Below are 16,022 nucleotides of genomic sequence, written 5' to 3' on the forward strand. Positions count from 1 at the left end.
AGCTGAATGGGTGTTGGTGTGACTTGGGCCACAAGCCAGGAGTTCAGAATCTATATTACATTATAGATTTCCATACTGCATCTCTCTGAGAGATGTCACCTGCCAACTAGGGCTGTGTGCATGGGACCACTATGACATCCCAGCTCTCTTTGCTCCTTGACCCTCTTCCTGACCCCTTCCTTGGACTCCTGCCTGGGCCACCTTCTCCAGGCCACCTTCCACTGAGGATGCGAGAGGGTGGGTATGGAGGGCAGGGAGTGGGACATACATGAGAGTGAATTCTCTGTAACTTTCTTCTGAGTCAGTTGTGTAAAAATTAGAGTTACCACCGAGAGCTCACAAAAGATACTACTGAGTAGAAGGACATCCTTAAAGCATTGCTCTGCTACCGCTACCATCTTTTCATTATCACCAACATCAGCATCACCACTGCTACCACCAGCATCGCTATCATTACAACTGTCTTCAGTACCACTACCACCACTGCTGTCACCAACACCATCACCACTACCAATCAACTCTCATGATCACCACCACCATTGCAACCATCGCCATCAATATCACAACCATTACCATCACAGTTACCACTACCACGATCAACAACACTATCTCCACCACCACTGAAATCATCACCATTACCATAACCATCACTTTTACCAGCACCACCAGCACTGTCATCACCACCAGTACCATCATGACCATTGCTGTCACCACCATTACCACCACCATCACCACCATGACTTCTGGTCATTAAGCACCAATTTCTTGCCCAGCTCTGTACTAAGCATTTCACTGGTTCTGTCTCATGTTCTTTTACCAGCCAGTGCTTTTGTCTTGTTTTGTTTATTCTCACAGAAGAAACCAGGGAAACCTGAAACAGTCCAGGAATCTTCACTGTTTCTGTTCGCCAGTTGTCACTCATGGGTATCCCTGCCCCACAGCCAAACCTCTCTCAGGGGCATGACTGCTCTGTTTTCCCTGGTGTCTTGGTGCAGCTATGAGCAAGGATGTAGTCGCGGCCTTAGGCAGGATGGAGATCAGATTGGAAGGAGGAAGGACCAGGTGAGGCAGGAGCCGTTGCTCTGGCTCCCCAGTCATTCATATGCCAAGTCTTCCCTTGATGCCCACAGGTATTCCTTCCAGGATGAGGAGGACATGTTCATGGTGGTGGACCTGCTTCTGGGTGGAGACCTGCGCTACCACCTACAGCAGAACGTCCAGTTCTCAGAGGACACCGTGAGGCTGTACATCTGTGAGATGGCCCTGGCCCTGGACTACCTGCGTAGCCAGCACATCATCCACAGGTGTGTAAATGATTGGCAATAACCTTGGATCACACCACCTAAGGGGATGATATTCCTGGTCTAGCAGAATCTGGTCTGGCTCCACATCCCATCCTCCCCACAAATACCTGTTCCTCAACCCTGTCCAAATAACCCAGTTTGAGACTCGACACAGAGGACTTAGTCCTCATGGGTGGATCACAGGACCTGGGCACATCCAGGTGACTCTTATTTGTCCCGCGACCACATGGGACTTCACACGGGTTGTGGTGGTCTTGCAAAGCAGATGGGATTGGGAAATGTCTAATTAGCAAGCAGGTAGAATTCCCTAGGGAGCAGAAATTAGGCTGAAATCCTGCAGCCTCAGTGGAAACCAAGGTGTGCTATTAGTCACAGGAACCTGATTTCTGCCTCTCTGCCCTGGGGGTTCTGTCATCTGACCATAATTTGGGTGTGCGATCGTTACTGGTACTAGTTGTGTGCCTGGAAGTCAAGGGGAGAGACCAAAACCGAGCTATGGGAGACATGTACACAAGTTCACATCCGTGCAGTCCCGGCGCTCTGGGGAGGGAACATGGCCTTGCAGGACTACCGCAGTCCTTGGCAATGTCCCGTGAGAGAGGACAGCATTTCAGTTGTATGTGCCCTTCCGTGCAGTCCTAGATGCTTTCTGGCCACCACAACTCAGAACATGGATTGCTGGTGGCTTCCTTGTCACTTGCTTCTGGGTGGCCTTGGTGCCCTCTGAATAGTGTGGAGGGTGACCTCCACACCTCACACCCGGTCCTATGTTAGGATTCTTCCTAAATACCAAGTCATGCCTTCCAGCCTCTGCCTGTGGTGGAGTGTCTGGAGAGCCCCTGACTGTCAGAGATGTCAGAGCGGGAATGGCGTAGGTTCCAGCTAATTCTCTTGCCACCCTCTGTCCTCCTAGAGATGTCAAGCCTGACAACATTCTCCTGGATGAGCAAGGTAGGTGTGTGGAGCTCTGAGACACCACAAGGAGTGTGGGCACCCGGCCCAGGACCTGGACAACCGTGTCTGTCCTCTCTTCACAGGACATGCACACCTGACCGACTTCAACATCGCCACCATCATAAAGGATGGTGAGAGGGCAACAGCTTTAGCTGGGACCAAACCGTATATGGGTAAGCCCAAGGCCTCAGGTGACACCTGGCCATGTAGGGCCATGCCCCTGCCTCGGTCAGACATAAAGTCATAAGAGGATAAGCAGGAAAGGCTTTTTTTATATGATCAATTAGATATGTGTAGAAAACTCTGTGGGTGTAGAAGAAAGTCATGGGATGGAAATATGAGATGGCCCCCTCCATCCCTGCACACTCCCTAGAACAGAGGAGCTGGGTTTGAACCAAATGGTCTAGCTATGCACAGTGTTTTAGCTACTGTGGGGCTGCTCCAGGAGGGTGCTTCTCCGTGCAGGTGGAACAGTACAGAATCATGGTGGGTAGGTTCTCTTTTAGAACTGGTGCAGCCTTCTTTCCAGGCCTGGCTGCGAGCTGCCTGGTTATTAGCCCCTCTAGCCCCACAGCTCAACTCTTTCTTCTCTCTGTTGGAAAGCTCCAGAGATCTTCCACTCCTTTGTCAATGGTGGGACCGGCTACTCCTTCGAGGTGGACTGGTGGTCGGTGGGGGTGATGGCTTATGAGCTGCTACGTGGATGGGTATGGAGACTTGTGACCCTACGCTAGCCACTTCCTTGCCCAAGACTGGCTGAGAGCCAGGGAGGGAGGATGGTACACCCAAACCTCGGAGGATGCAGGCTTTTAGCAAAGTGTGATAGATGCCCGAGCAAGTGAGTCTCCTTGAATGGCCAGTGATGGACAGGACATGTGTCCAGCAGGTCCCTGGAAGGAACTTTGCTTTTTGTTTTCTCTCTCTAAGAACAGAGATACTGATCTGCTTAGGCCTCATATTGCCCTCTGTATCCTCTCTTGGGGTACCCCCACCATTCCATGGAACCCCAGTCTGATGAACACAGGACCTCCCATCCTTTGGGACTGACCCACCCAAGCCTTTGGTCTTGGTGGTGGTAGGGAGCACATATTCTTGACAGATGAGTTTCTAGGCTGTGGTACCCGATTCAGTCCTGGTGCAAGCTGGATCCTGGGCTCTGGATCAAGTAGCTGTTGTTTTCAGAGCTGGTCCTGTACCAGGGAGTGCAGATGGGCTCCCAGGGTGTTTGCACTTGTGCTAGGGTGCAGGGGCGGGGAGGGGCACCTGGTAAAGTACATCCCTGCCCACAGAGGCCCTATGACATCCATTCAAACAACGCCGTGGAGTCGCTCGTCCAGCTGTTCAGCACCGTGAGTGTTCAGTATGTGCCCACCTGGTCCAAGGAGATGGTTGCCCTGCTACGGAAGGTGAGCCTCCTTCCTCATCCCCCTCCCCCGGCAGAGTCCTATCCCTTCTGCACTCTGTCAGCATCTCAGAGAGGTACCCCATCTTGCCATGGGCACAGACCCCTTCCCTAGCCAGCCATAACCTTTCCTGGACAACCACTCTGATGCCCTGTCTGGCTCAGCAAAGTGGGTTTCTAGTTCTGCAGAAGCATCTCACAGACAACCTGACTGCTCCCTCATGGTGGCTTAAATAATAGCATAGCCCTATCTGTAATCCTGTCAGGAACCCATGCGTTAGGACGTCACCATCACCCACTTCACAAGATACACAGACCCAGGCAAAGAATTCAGGCATCAAGCCTTCTGCATTACACCTTTAGGAGGGAGAGGGTACCAAGCTGGCACATGCCTCAAACTGTGCTCTTGTCTCCTGTGCCCCTGCCCCTACCCCGAAAGGCATACAAGGCCTTGGGTCACCACTCCCAGGGAGCAAAGAAGAAAGCCAACCTCCCCCTCCCTGTCTCACAGCCAAATTCTGCCTATAACTGCTGGAAGGAGGATGGAGGATACAGCTATCAGGGATGCAGGGACACCATATGTCCTGGGACTGGACTACGGGTTGCTTATCACATGATGAACTTTTCTCTAAATGTGTTGTTGATCGGAGCATCCCAAGGGGTGGATCCAGATAGCAGAGCCTGTAGTCAGGACAGGTGTGAGAAATGATTATTATATACAAGACCTGAACTGGAGGTACCTAGCCCTACCGACTTGATGTCCTGACCCAGTGAGGATGCCTAGGTTTCTGGAGCCCTGAGGCTCTATGCGGTAATAAGAGGCTTGGGCCCACATGCGAGTATCAGAGAACATTAACCAGGCTACCACTGCCACCTGCTGGCAAATATTGGTAGGACATCCTTGCAGGTCCTCTGTCAGGGCGCTGGGATCACAGAATCCCTTGGGTCATATTACTTGATGCCACCTTTCCTCTGGTGCCACTTGTGATCCTGAGGTTCCAATGCCTCAGACCCGTGGACATCTTCAAGGGTTGCTTCAACCTGGGGCAGGTGGCCATTCTTCTGTGGGACGCGTCTAAGAGGGGGGCTCCTTGCAGCTCCTCACCGTGAACCCTGAGCACCGGTTTTCCAGTCTCCAAGACATGCAGACAGCACCATCGCTGGCCCATGTGCTCTGGGATGACCTGAGTGAGAAGAAGGTGGAGCCGGGCTTTGTGCCCAATGTAAGAAGTCCGTGTGCTGGGACAGGCAAGCCCAGGCTGGTGGGGTGGGGTGGCACCTGCAGGCTGGGCTCAGTACCCTGTCTCTACACAGAAAGGCCGCCTGCACTGTGACCCCACCTTTGAGCTGGAAGAGATGATTCTGGAGTCGAGGCCCCTGCACAAGAAGAAAAAGCGGTTGGCTAAGAACAAGTCACGGGACAGCAGCAGGGACAGCTCGCAGTCGGTGAGTGCTGGGTTCAGGCTGCGGGTCTTCCCCACCCCTGCGTGTGGTGTGCAAGGTCACTTCACAGTACTCTAGCATGGCCTCTGGGCAGAGCGTGTGCTCTCTAGTCCAGATATAGTCTCCTAAAGTCCCAAGGAAGCCTAGGACTTTTCCCCTATCCTTACCAGCATCCCTGGTCATACCTGGCCTTTCCACACAGCTGCCCTCAGCTGCTTGCTTCTTCTGGACATCAATCGACTGGAGGACCAAATGACCAGTGGCGGGCACACACTGAGAGCAAAGAGCCCCTGATGCTATGCCCAGGGGCATTAGTGCTCAGGTGACTGGTGTCCTGGTGCATCAGTGCTCAGAGGTACTAGTGTCCAAAATCAAAATGTTGTCAAAGCTCAGCTCTCTGAAGGCTCCAAGAAGACAGTTCTTCCCCGCCTCTCTGGCTCTGGGGTAGCTGCCAATCCGAGCATCCCACATAAAGCCACATCCACAGGTTCTAGGGTTTAGATCCTGAACATTTGAGGGGGGAGTCACAGTCTTGTTCCTGATGCCAGGGTGCATCTGGCAAGAGCAACCGTCATGTGCTGGTCCGAGTGGTAGGATCAATGGTCAGTGTTTGCCCTATACTTGGGCGAATAACCTCCCAGATCTGATGGGCTCTGGGTTGTTCCTGAGTGGGTGTGGGATACAGGGCTGGGGTCATCCCCTTGATGCCCTGATTTTTCAGAACCAGATAGGTAGGAAGGGCTCCTGTTCTCTCTCTCCTCCAACTGCCAATGGCACCCCAGTGTCCGTGTGTTTTGTTTCAGTCTGATGGCTCCTAGGCCAGGTGCCAGAAGTAGGGATGGCAGAAGTTCTGGCTGGGGTGCTTAGACCCAAGGCTTCGGGGAATCGAAACTGGCTCTGTGTTGGAGTGGGGGACTAGTGTGAGAATCCAGATGTGGAGAGTATACAGACACTAACTGCTGTGCTGACTTCTGGAGGCTATGAATGGGTAGACGCCCACACTGGGCGGACCTCGGCACCATCCTGCAGCAATTGGTGGGCTTTTGATGGAGGGTGGGAAGTGTTCTGAAAGTTGGCTAACACTGGGAAAACGTCCAGCATTCTTATGGAAAATTGAGAACCTTGAGACTGAGGCACTTTAATGAATACCTTTATTTTCTTACAGGCACATAGCATACAACACACACACACACACACACACACACACACACACGGAGTCCAGCATCGCTGGCTTCCAGCACACCTGCCGCTACAATCTGAGTGGAGAGCTCTCCCACAGCCCCTTCTTATCAGCAGCTCTTCTCCAAGCTTCCCCTGCAGGCATGGCAGCCGCCTCTGTCCCTGTAGATGTCCCTGCTCTGACAGTTCACCTAGATGGAATCATAGTGTGTGGTCCTGCACACTTATTGCACTCAACACAGTGTTTTCAAGACTCACCCACACTGTCCTAAAGGCCAGCACCTCCATTTTTCTGATTGTGAGAAACATCCCCTCTGTTTAGTATTTTATTCACGACTATATCACATTTCCCTCGGCCATTTGCCACCTGACTGGGCTTTGGGCCACTTCTGCTCTTGACTCATCGTAACACTGCTGCAAATTTGTGTGTAGGTCCCAATGGGGGTGTGCTCTCGTTTCCCTTGGGAGGGACCTTAGTGTGACATCTGGCTTACGTGCCACCTCTGTGCCTCGGTTCTCAGAAACCCACCATGGCTTGTTCTGTAGCTGCACCATGCTATGCCCGCACTGGCCACGTATGATGCTCTAATGCTTCGTGTCCTTGTCAGTGCTTCTAAATATTCAGTGTGTAGCTTCAGTTGCAACCACCACACTGAGTATGAAGCAGTGAAGATTTTGTTTTTGTTTTTAAGCTAGGTTTTTTTTTTTTTGTAGTTGTTGTTTGGTTTGATGGAGTATTTTGCTTGCATTCTCTGTTGGATTTCTGGTTGCTTTTTTGAGACAGGGTCTCTTGTAACCAAGGCTGGTCCTAAACCCACTTTCTTGTCAAGAATGACCTTGAATTTCTGATCTCCTGCTTCTACCACTCAAGTGCTGGGACTAGGGGCGTGCCCTGCCGTACCCCACAATGTTCTGTGCATGCTATGTGCTCTAACTGAGCTACACTCCCAGCTCCCATGGCTGCTTTTTATTTGCATTTCACTGACTAATGAGTATCTTTTGTACTTACCATGTATCTTATGGGAGAGCTGCCCCTCTCTGTCCTTTTTAAGCTGGATTATCTTTCAAAGTCCACTGTGCCCAGTCTGTCTTTCACTGTTGTATTTGCACCTCTCATGTTGACATCCTGGGATTCCTGGCTACTGTGTTGGTGGCCAGTCTGCTTCCCGTGTTTGTTCTTTCCTACCCGGCTTCGCCTTGTCTGATTTTCATGAAGCATGATATGATCTTCCCCCATCTTCTCCCTCAGCTCACCAATTACGCTTCTTCCAATATAGTTTTAGGAGGGCTGGCGAGATGGCTCAGTGGGGAGCAGTGCTTGCTGACAGGCCCGATAGCCTGAGGTTGATTCCTGAAGCCCACATGGTGGAGGGAGAGAACTGATTTCTGAAGGTTGTCCTCTGACCTTCATACCCGCACCATGATGCATGCGTTTGTGTGTGCATACACATAAATCAATGTAAAAGTATTTCCAGTGGTTGTAGTAGAATTTGCAATATGCCATTAGCCAATTAAAGTTTACCTTCAGACAACATGACTTCATCCAAGTGGGAAGTCCCTTCTTGTCAGGACTGTTCACCATGTGCTATGCCCTGCCACTCGCTCAGTGCAGAAGTCGGGTGGGGAGAGTCTGTAGTCTGTATTAACGTGCGCACCCTCACCAACATTTCCCGGCTCATTCCCTCCCCTCAGGTGATGCCAAGGCTAGCAGAGTTTGCTCTCAGAAAGCTCCCCTCCCCACTACAGTGGATTTTCCCTTGGACAACCAATTTCTACTTCTACAGGGGAGACTCTGGGTGTGTTTCACCTGGCAGTTCTTTCCTCTTCTTCTAAGTGGGGAACCTTACTGGGTCCTCCATGAATACTTCTTGGCTTCCTGGAATGAAGTCCACAAAGGAATGGGTGAGTGGTACCCTAGGAATACAGCCTCGGGGGTCCTCCACAAATTGCTCCTACAGCTCTTGATCCACTAGTGTCAGCTCCAGGGATTCTGTTGTCCTCTGTAGATTTGGGGGCACCGTGACCCCCTGTCTTCAGCTCTGACAGGTCCAAGAAAAGCCTCTGATCTCCAACACATCAACTTTTTTTTTTTTTTCTGGCTGAAAGAATAGGAGTGGCAATGTGGAAGCTGTTTACAGAGCAGTATCCAACGCAGAAATCTTTATGGTTTTGTTTCATTTTAAGAGTTATTTCTTTGCTCTTTCATGCAAATGCTTATCAGATGGATGATGCTATATGCTTGCCCCTCTTGCCAGACTGTCTTTTCTTTGTGGGCATGTCATCTGCAGCTGGAGTCTTTGATGTTGGACTGCTGGGAGCATCCACTGCTTGTATTTCGTATGGGGGAGTCACCGAACCTGTAGTCTTGAGAATTTTGCCTGTGTGTTGCTAGCTCCAGGTCTTGTATTTATGTCTGCGATCTACTCTGAGCTGATTTTTATGTGTGGTGTCGGGGGAGGAGGTTCATCTTTATTCTTTTGATTGTGGATATCAGATGGTTGCAGAGATATGTTGAGAGGCCTATTTTTCTCCCATGGAACTTCTTGGCACCATTTTCAAAAATCAATCTGACTATAAATAGCAGGGTTTATTTATGGATTAATTTCTTCGCCCATTGATCTGTCCTCATCCGGCATGTGCTGTCTTGGTGGCTGTCACTTTGAAGTCAGTGCTGAAACCAGAAATTGTAACTCTTCCCGCTTTGTTCTTTTTGTTTGAGATGATTGCGCTGGTCTGAATCTGTTACATTTCTAGCAAATTCTGAGCAGTTTGGGCACAGCGCCGGAGCTCCTCAACACATCTGTCTGCAACAGTGTTAGGGGTTGGACCTGGTTTTCATTTCCCAGGCTCTTTGTCAACATCCGGAATCTAGTCCTGCCGCTGAGCATTTATCTAGCCTTGCTGATGTCTTCCTGACCTGAGGATTCACCGGCATATATATGAGCCACTAAAGAAGCAAGAAGCAGTTCTAAAGGAGCCAAGCTTTCACACTCCTACACCTGACCTAGGTTTTGGCGGCTCTGTGTGTATTGGCGAGGGCTCCAACAACCCACTGTAGGCCACCGGGGAAGAGCTGAATGTGGAGACTCAGCACAGAGGCCCAGTAGAACCAGTACAGGAAGACACCATAGGAGGCCTCCTGAGGACAGCACCTGGAATACTTAAGAAGCTGGTCCAGCAGGACCAGGCGAGACAGAGAGAACTGCCAGCTACAGCAGAGTCTGTAGGAAAGAGGCTCATGGAGCCACTCAGAGTCCACAATTCTCTTGTCTCACTCAGAGTCACTTTTTTGTTTGTTTTTCAAGACAGAGTTTCTCTGTGTAACCATCCCGGCTGTCCTGGCACTTACTTTGTAAACCAGGCTGGCCTTGAACATAGAGATGTCCCTGCCTCTGCCTCCCAAAAATGTGTGCACCACCACAGCCCAGCTCAGAGACACATTTATTAGATGTTTTTGTAGGGGCTCCTTAGGCCGCTGGGCACTTGCCTTCCTAGGAATGTGTCAGTGAGGTGGTTAGTGGATGGACCACCCTGCTAGGGTGCTGCTTGCATGGTAAGGCCACGGCTGATACTTGATTCTTCACCGCTGCCTCAGTGCCAGTTTGGTTCCTTCCCACCCTCACAACACACCTCTGCTAATCTCAGTGTTTGCTTGGATGAATCCCGTCTAAGATTGCGATTCAGACCCTCATCCCTGAGGGGCCTGAGCTTGTGACTGCCTTTGCCTTCTCATACTGGAATTTTCTTTCTCTCTGCTCACCATCAGAGAGTACGCAGAGAGACACAGCGAGTCTTGTTTGTTAGTGACTAAAGTCAGTTCCTCTGCTGGGTGGAGGCCCCTCTCAGGGTGGCCAGAGTTGTGGGGCAAAAGGTTGGGGTGTGATACCTCCTGCAGAGGAGAGAGCTGTAGAGATATGGAGAGCTTCTGAGTCCCCTCAAACCTTCAGCCAAGTACTGATTGGTCTGTACCTGCTGTAGATACAAGGAGAGGAGACCCCAAGACAGGGAACAGAGCCACAGGAAAGGACCAACCAGCATGTGCACGTGCGCACACACACACACAGACACACACACACACAGACACACACACAGACACACACACAGATACACACACAGAGATATACACACACAGACACACACACAGACACAGAGACACACACACAGGTACACACACATATATACACACACAGACACACACACAGGTACACATATATACACACACAGACACACACACAGATACACACACAGACACACACAGATATACACACACAGATACACACACAGATGCACACACAGACACACACAGATACACACACACAGACACACACAGACACAGACACACACACAGATACACAGACACACACAGACACACACACAGACACACACAGAGATACACACACAGATATACACACAGACACACACAGACACACACAGACACAGACACACACACAGATACACACAGATACACACACACACACACAGAGATACACACAGTCACATGAACATCTGGTTTATGTGCCTACCCTTGACACGGTGTCAAGATGAGTTCTGGAGGGCATTGTACAGGAATGAAGAAACCATTTGCCTCCTACAGGTGAAGCAACAGGTCAGGGTCTGTGCCACTTTCCCAGCAGGAAAAGGTATAAGGTATAGCCACTCATCCTTAACCCTGGAAGGCTATTCCCAGGGGACCTTGGTTCTTGAAGCATGACTTATGAACAGAATGGGAAATCTGTGAGACACCATAATGGAGAGATAGAGGTGAAGATGGATGTGTCTGACTGCAGCCGTTTTTGGTCACTTCAGCCTGGGTGACAAGCTTCTTGGTAATTGTGTAGACTGGTTGGTCCTGGGATATTTGTTATAGCATCTGCTTTTTAATGTGAATGTTCTGAGGGGACACACATGTATGCAGGTATGTGGGCACATGTGTGCACTGGGAGGGGACAGAATCTGATGTCCTGTATCTTTTTCGCTCTATTGACTTTATTTCCCGAGGCATGATTTCTTGAGGAACCCAGAGCTCACTGATGTAGCTAGTCCAGCTAGCCAGCCTGCCCTGGCAATCCCCTGCCTCCACCTCTCGAGCACTGGGCTTACAGATGGGCTACCATGCCTACCTACCATTTTTTTAAAAATTTATTTATTTATTAAAGATTTCTGCCTCCTCCCCGCCACCACCTCCCATTTCCCTCCCCCTCCCCCAATGAAGTCCTCCTCCCTCGTTAGCCCTAAGAGCAATCAGGGTTCCCTGCCCTGTGGGAAGTCCAAGGACCACCCACCTCCATCCAGGTCTAGTAAGGTGAGCATCCAAACTGCCTAGGCTCCCACAAAGCCAGTACGTGCAGTAGGATCAAAAACCCATTGCCATTGTTCTTGAGTTCTCAGTAGTCCTCATTGTCCACTATGTTCAGCGAGACCGGTTTTGTCCCATGCTTTTTCAGACCCAGGCCAGCTGGCCTTGGTGAGTTCCTAATAGAACATCCCCATTGTCTCAGTGTGTGGGTGCACCCCTCGCAGTCCTGAGTTCCTTGCTCGTGCTCTCTCTCCTTCTGCTCCTGATTTGGACCTTGAGATTTCAGTCCGGTGCTCCAATGTGGGTCTCTGTCTCTGTCTCCTTTCATCACCTGATGAAGGTTAATATTCAGGAGGATGCCTATATGTTTTTCTTTGGGTTCACCTTCTTATTTAGCTTCTGTAGGATCACGAATTATAGGCTCAATGTCCTTTATTTTTGGCTAGAAACCAATTATGAGTGAGTACATCCCATGTTCCTCTTTTTGGGTCTGCTTACCTCACTCAGGATAGTGTTTTCTATTTCCATCCATTTGCATGCAAAATTCAAGAAGTCATTGTTTTTTACTGCTGAGTAGTACTCTAATATGTATATATTCCATACTTTCTTCATCCATTCTTCCATTGGAGGGCATCTAGGTTGTTTCCAGCCTACCGATCTTTTTAAGTTGCTATTGGGAATCAGACTTCTAGTTCTCAGGCTTGCATTTTGCAATGTGGTTTTGTTCTTCCTTCCTTCCTTCCTTCCTTCCTTCCTTCCTTCCTTCCTTCCTTCCTTCCTTCCTTCCTTCCTTCCTTCCTTTCTCCCTCTCTCCCTCCCTCCCGTCCTTCCTCCCTTTTTCCCTCCCTCCCTCCCTCCCTCCCTCCCTCCCTCCCTCCCTCCCTCCCTCCCTTCCTTCCTGTTTTTTGTTTGAGACAGGATTTTTCTGTGTAATTGCCCTGATTGTCCTGTAGACCAGGCTGGGTTTGAACTTACAGAGATCTGCCTGCTTGCTTCTGCTTCCCAGCATTGCAATGTGTTATATACTGAGCCCAAGCCCCCTACAACAGCTATTTTACAAACAGTTTTATTTAGGAATCATTGGCCTGAAAGCTATAGACACTTGCAGTGTACAAACTGCTCGTTATTACAAGCAAAAAATGGTAAATAATCATCAAAGTGAAGCTGGGGAAAAGGCTGAATTTCCAAATCTATCCTTTTAGGAACCTCAAGTAGACAGCACAGCGTTGTTAACTCCTATTACCATGCTACACACTGGGTCCCTCAAATGTGCCGATCTGCATAACTTACACTTTATTCTCCACCTATATATGCCTGCCCCACCCCTCATCATAACAGCTGCTTCCCACAGGTCGAGTTGGCAGGAAAGCCAGCACTGATGGATGCCGTAAACCTTACTGGGGTCTTGCCTTCAGCATCCAGAGAAAGGGTGGGTCTGTGGCCACTGGGCTCCGTGAGCAGGGCTTGAAGTCTAAGCAGACTTTTAAGCACTAGACACCCCCTTTGTGGAGACAGCTGTAGGTACCTGGTCCCCACAGCATGCATTTGCTGCAACCTAGCTGTCCTCCCCCTTAGGGGTCTGAACCCCTTCCAGGTAAAGGATTGTAGGACGGATGTTGGATCTAGAAAGCAGGTGTGCAGCTCTTCTCCTGCCTTTGCCTAGCTAACTCTGACCTCTCTGACCACCAGCAGCTCAGGTTCTGCTGGCTATCACCACAGGCTCCTCCTGACTCAGTGTTCCCCCCACCCCCCGGGCTTCAGCTTCTTGGATGCGCCGTCCCTACCATGGACACAAGGGGATGGGTTCTAGCAATATCTCCTATCCTAGGACCCCTCCCCAGCTTGTTGCTTACCACCTTGTGGTAGGAGAACATGGCCATCTTGTATGTCCTTCGGCCTTTAATCTTCAGTCCGCCCAGGCATATGTTTTCACTTCTCCGCATTCTTCCAAGATGATATGGACTCTCCCCTTGAACCCCATAACCAGATTTTCAAAAACCGTCGTGTTTTGAAACCCAACCCACACCAGGAAACTGATTCTGAGCCAGGGGAGAAAATCTCTTGGAGACACAGCTCTTGAGTCTCATGTTCTGATTTACAGCCCAATCATGGCCCTAAAGCCCTCTCCCAAGCTGCTGTCCTGGTTCTCACTGGTGCCGGTTAGCTGTGCTGTATACCCCTCCCCCCCAAAGAAAGCCTGTCACCTCTGAACCTGGCTGTGCTGCTGGGAGACACAAATGAGGTTCTGAGGGAGAAATATTGGCCTTCAGGGTCCCTACCAGATTCTCTGGGAAGGGACACACACAGGGGCGAGGTGCAGGTTCAGTGACTACAGGAGAGTCTTTGCCCTGCCATGCCCACCCCCACAGCTGGTCTTAGGTGCGTCTGCTCTCAGAGGTAGGAGATCCGGGTTCCTGAAGAGCAGAGCCCCCTGGAAGCCAGGAGTTACCTTCCCAGAGCTCAGGAGAGGGTGGTCGGAGCAGAGCTTGGGAACTGGCCCTAGCGTCCACCACGAGTCACCGAGACAGTCTTTCTGCCCACAGGAGAACGACTACCTGCAAGACTGTCTGGATGCCATCCAGCAAGATTTCGTGATTTTTAACAGAGAAAAGTGAGTGTATGTATGTGAGGGGCCATAGTAGAGCACAGGACTTACACAACACAGATGTCCCAGCAGCCATATGGCCCGGAAGGCCTGGTCCGTGCTCTCGGGGAAGGACCAGCAGTGGATATGGAAGGTCAAGTTGAGCAGCCTCTTCTCAGGCCCCTGCAGGGGCTCCCTGGGGACATTCTGGGTGAACTCAGATCCAGGGGTTAGAATCTCAGGGACACACTTGGCTCAGACCAGAGCCAGCTACCTCCTGGCGGCCCCTTCAGTCACACCTGCCACTGGGTCACTCATTCAGAAAAGCTTTTCCTTAGTACCAGTGGCAAAGATAGGTCACAGACTGCCAACACCTGCCTCAGTGAAGAGAGCCTGGTATAGTGGGGCCTAAGAAAGGGGTCAACACTCTCCCTGCCTGGGAAGCAGGGGGGTCTTCCCAGAGGTAGAGGCTCTGTGCTAGGCTGGGGAGTATGCATAAGCAATGTGGGTCTGGTTGGGGACACTGACCCCAACCTGTGGTTAGAGGACATGATGACTTGTGGGCTTGGCCTTGCTCTTTGAAAAGCTGTTCCAGCACTGCCCACTGAAACAGACCCCAAGCTAGAGCTCCCTCGGCTTCTTCTGGATGAGCTGCCATGCAGCTAGCAGCAGAGGGCTGAGCCTCCCATACCTCCAGTGGTCTCACCATCCATGTCTACTGTCCAGCTCCCTGTGTTCCCAGCATGTGCCAGAACAGGGCTTCCAACAAGGAGCATTCCTGGCATCCCACACCACATCCCTGAAGGACACGTCCCATGGGTCCTAGGAAAAGCCATATATATTCTACATCAGTGGGTCCTGGGATGCTAGTGAGGCTGTGCCATTTGGTGGGCTACATAGATCCACTTGGCTGTCGTCTCCCCCACCTTCAGGCTGAAGAGGAGCCAGGAACTCATGAACGAGCCTCTCCCATGCTCCGAGACTGCAGATATGACAGATCCCACTGCAGACAGTGAGCCAGAGCCCACAGCCCTGCCCATGTGTGGCTCCATCTGCCCCTCATCTGGGAGCAGCTAGGCCAAGTGGACCGTGTCCAAGGGCAGTTCTCTCTCAGGCTGCTTTGAAGACTCAGGACGGCCAGGAGGAGGCAGCAGTGGGGCAAAGGCCTGACCGCCCAGCCTGCCCGCGAGGCTGTCAGTATGGTGAAACTGCTGGGAGCCATGGGTGCCCATCGAGAGTGGTGGTTGGGCAAGGAGGACCCTTCGTACCTAGACCATGGTTATTCGCAACATAGAAGGAGTCACGCAGCCATCATGAGGGTGGGCCCCTCTGATGTAGGCTGGCAGATTACAGACGGCCGGAGTGGTACGTTGGGGCAGGAGCCCTTGAATTTCTGGACCCTTTTGGAATTGGCTGTATATAGCCTTGTGCCAGTCTTTGCTGTGGCCTGGCCAGAATGTCCTTGAGCTCACAGATCAAGGCTGTGGCGACAGGAACAGGCCTTGCTGATTCTGTTACGTCATTGAGGGCGGGGGTTGCAGGGGAGGGAGTGAGTGGGATGGCAAAGAATGTTTTCTAGAGATACACACTGCTCTGGCAATTTCTGCAATTTGTGTATAGTTTTCACCTCTGAGAATTACAATCTTAAGAACTGCTGCGTCGCCTGTTCTGTATGTCCTTTGCCTGTGGACCTCCAGTGCCTACAGTCTTCCTGGAGATCTACTGGGCTGGGGCAGCCGGGTTGCGGCAGCTACCCCAGCATTGGTAGAAACCAGAAGTGGGCAGCTGAGAGCCATTTCAAGGTCCAAGACAAGCGATAATTGTCAAAAGCTGAGGAGCCTCAGAGTAGCACCAGACAAC

General features: G+C 51.0%; 1 protein-coding gene across 1 annotated transcript in view; it reads left to right on the forward strand.

Annotated features, from left to right (window-relative positions):
* Stk32c (serine/threonine kinase 32C) overlaps positions 1-15,802 on the forward strand; it is an 88,036-nt gene extending 72,234 nt beyond the window's left edge. Inside the window, exons 4-12 of the mRNA XM_057778045.1 lie at positions 1,131-1,304; positions 2,218-2,255; positions 2,342-2,431; positions 2,862-2,965; positions 3,548-3,664; positions 4,758-4,883; positions 4,975-5,106; positions 14,122-14,189; positions 15,095-15,802. Of these exons, the coding sequence (XP_057634028.1) occupies positions 1,131-1,304; positions 2,218-2,255; positions 2,342-2,431; positions 2,862-2,965; positions 3,548-3,664; positions 4,758-4,883; positions 4,975-5,106; positions 14,122-14,189; positions 15,095-15,239 (994 nt within the window). The 3' untranslated portion in view covers positions 15,240-15,802. The remainder of the gene's footprint in view (positions 1-1,130; positions 1,305-2,217; positions 2,256-2,341; positions 2,432-2,861; positions 2,966-3,547; positions 3,665-4,757; positions 4,884-4,974; positions 5,107-14,121; positions 14,190-15,094) is intronic.
* The last annotated feature ends 220 nt before the right edge of the window (positions 15,803-16,022 follow it).

The sequence above is a fragment of the Chionomys nivalis genome, chromosome 8 (genome assembly GCF_950005125.1).
Source record: "Chionomys nivalis chromosome 8, mChiNiv1.1, whole genome shotgun sequence".
NCBI classification, from domain to species: domain Eukaryota; kingdom Metazoa; phylum Chordata; class Mammalia; order Rodentia; family Cricetidae; genus Chionomys; species Chionomys nivalis.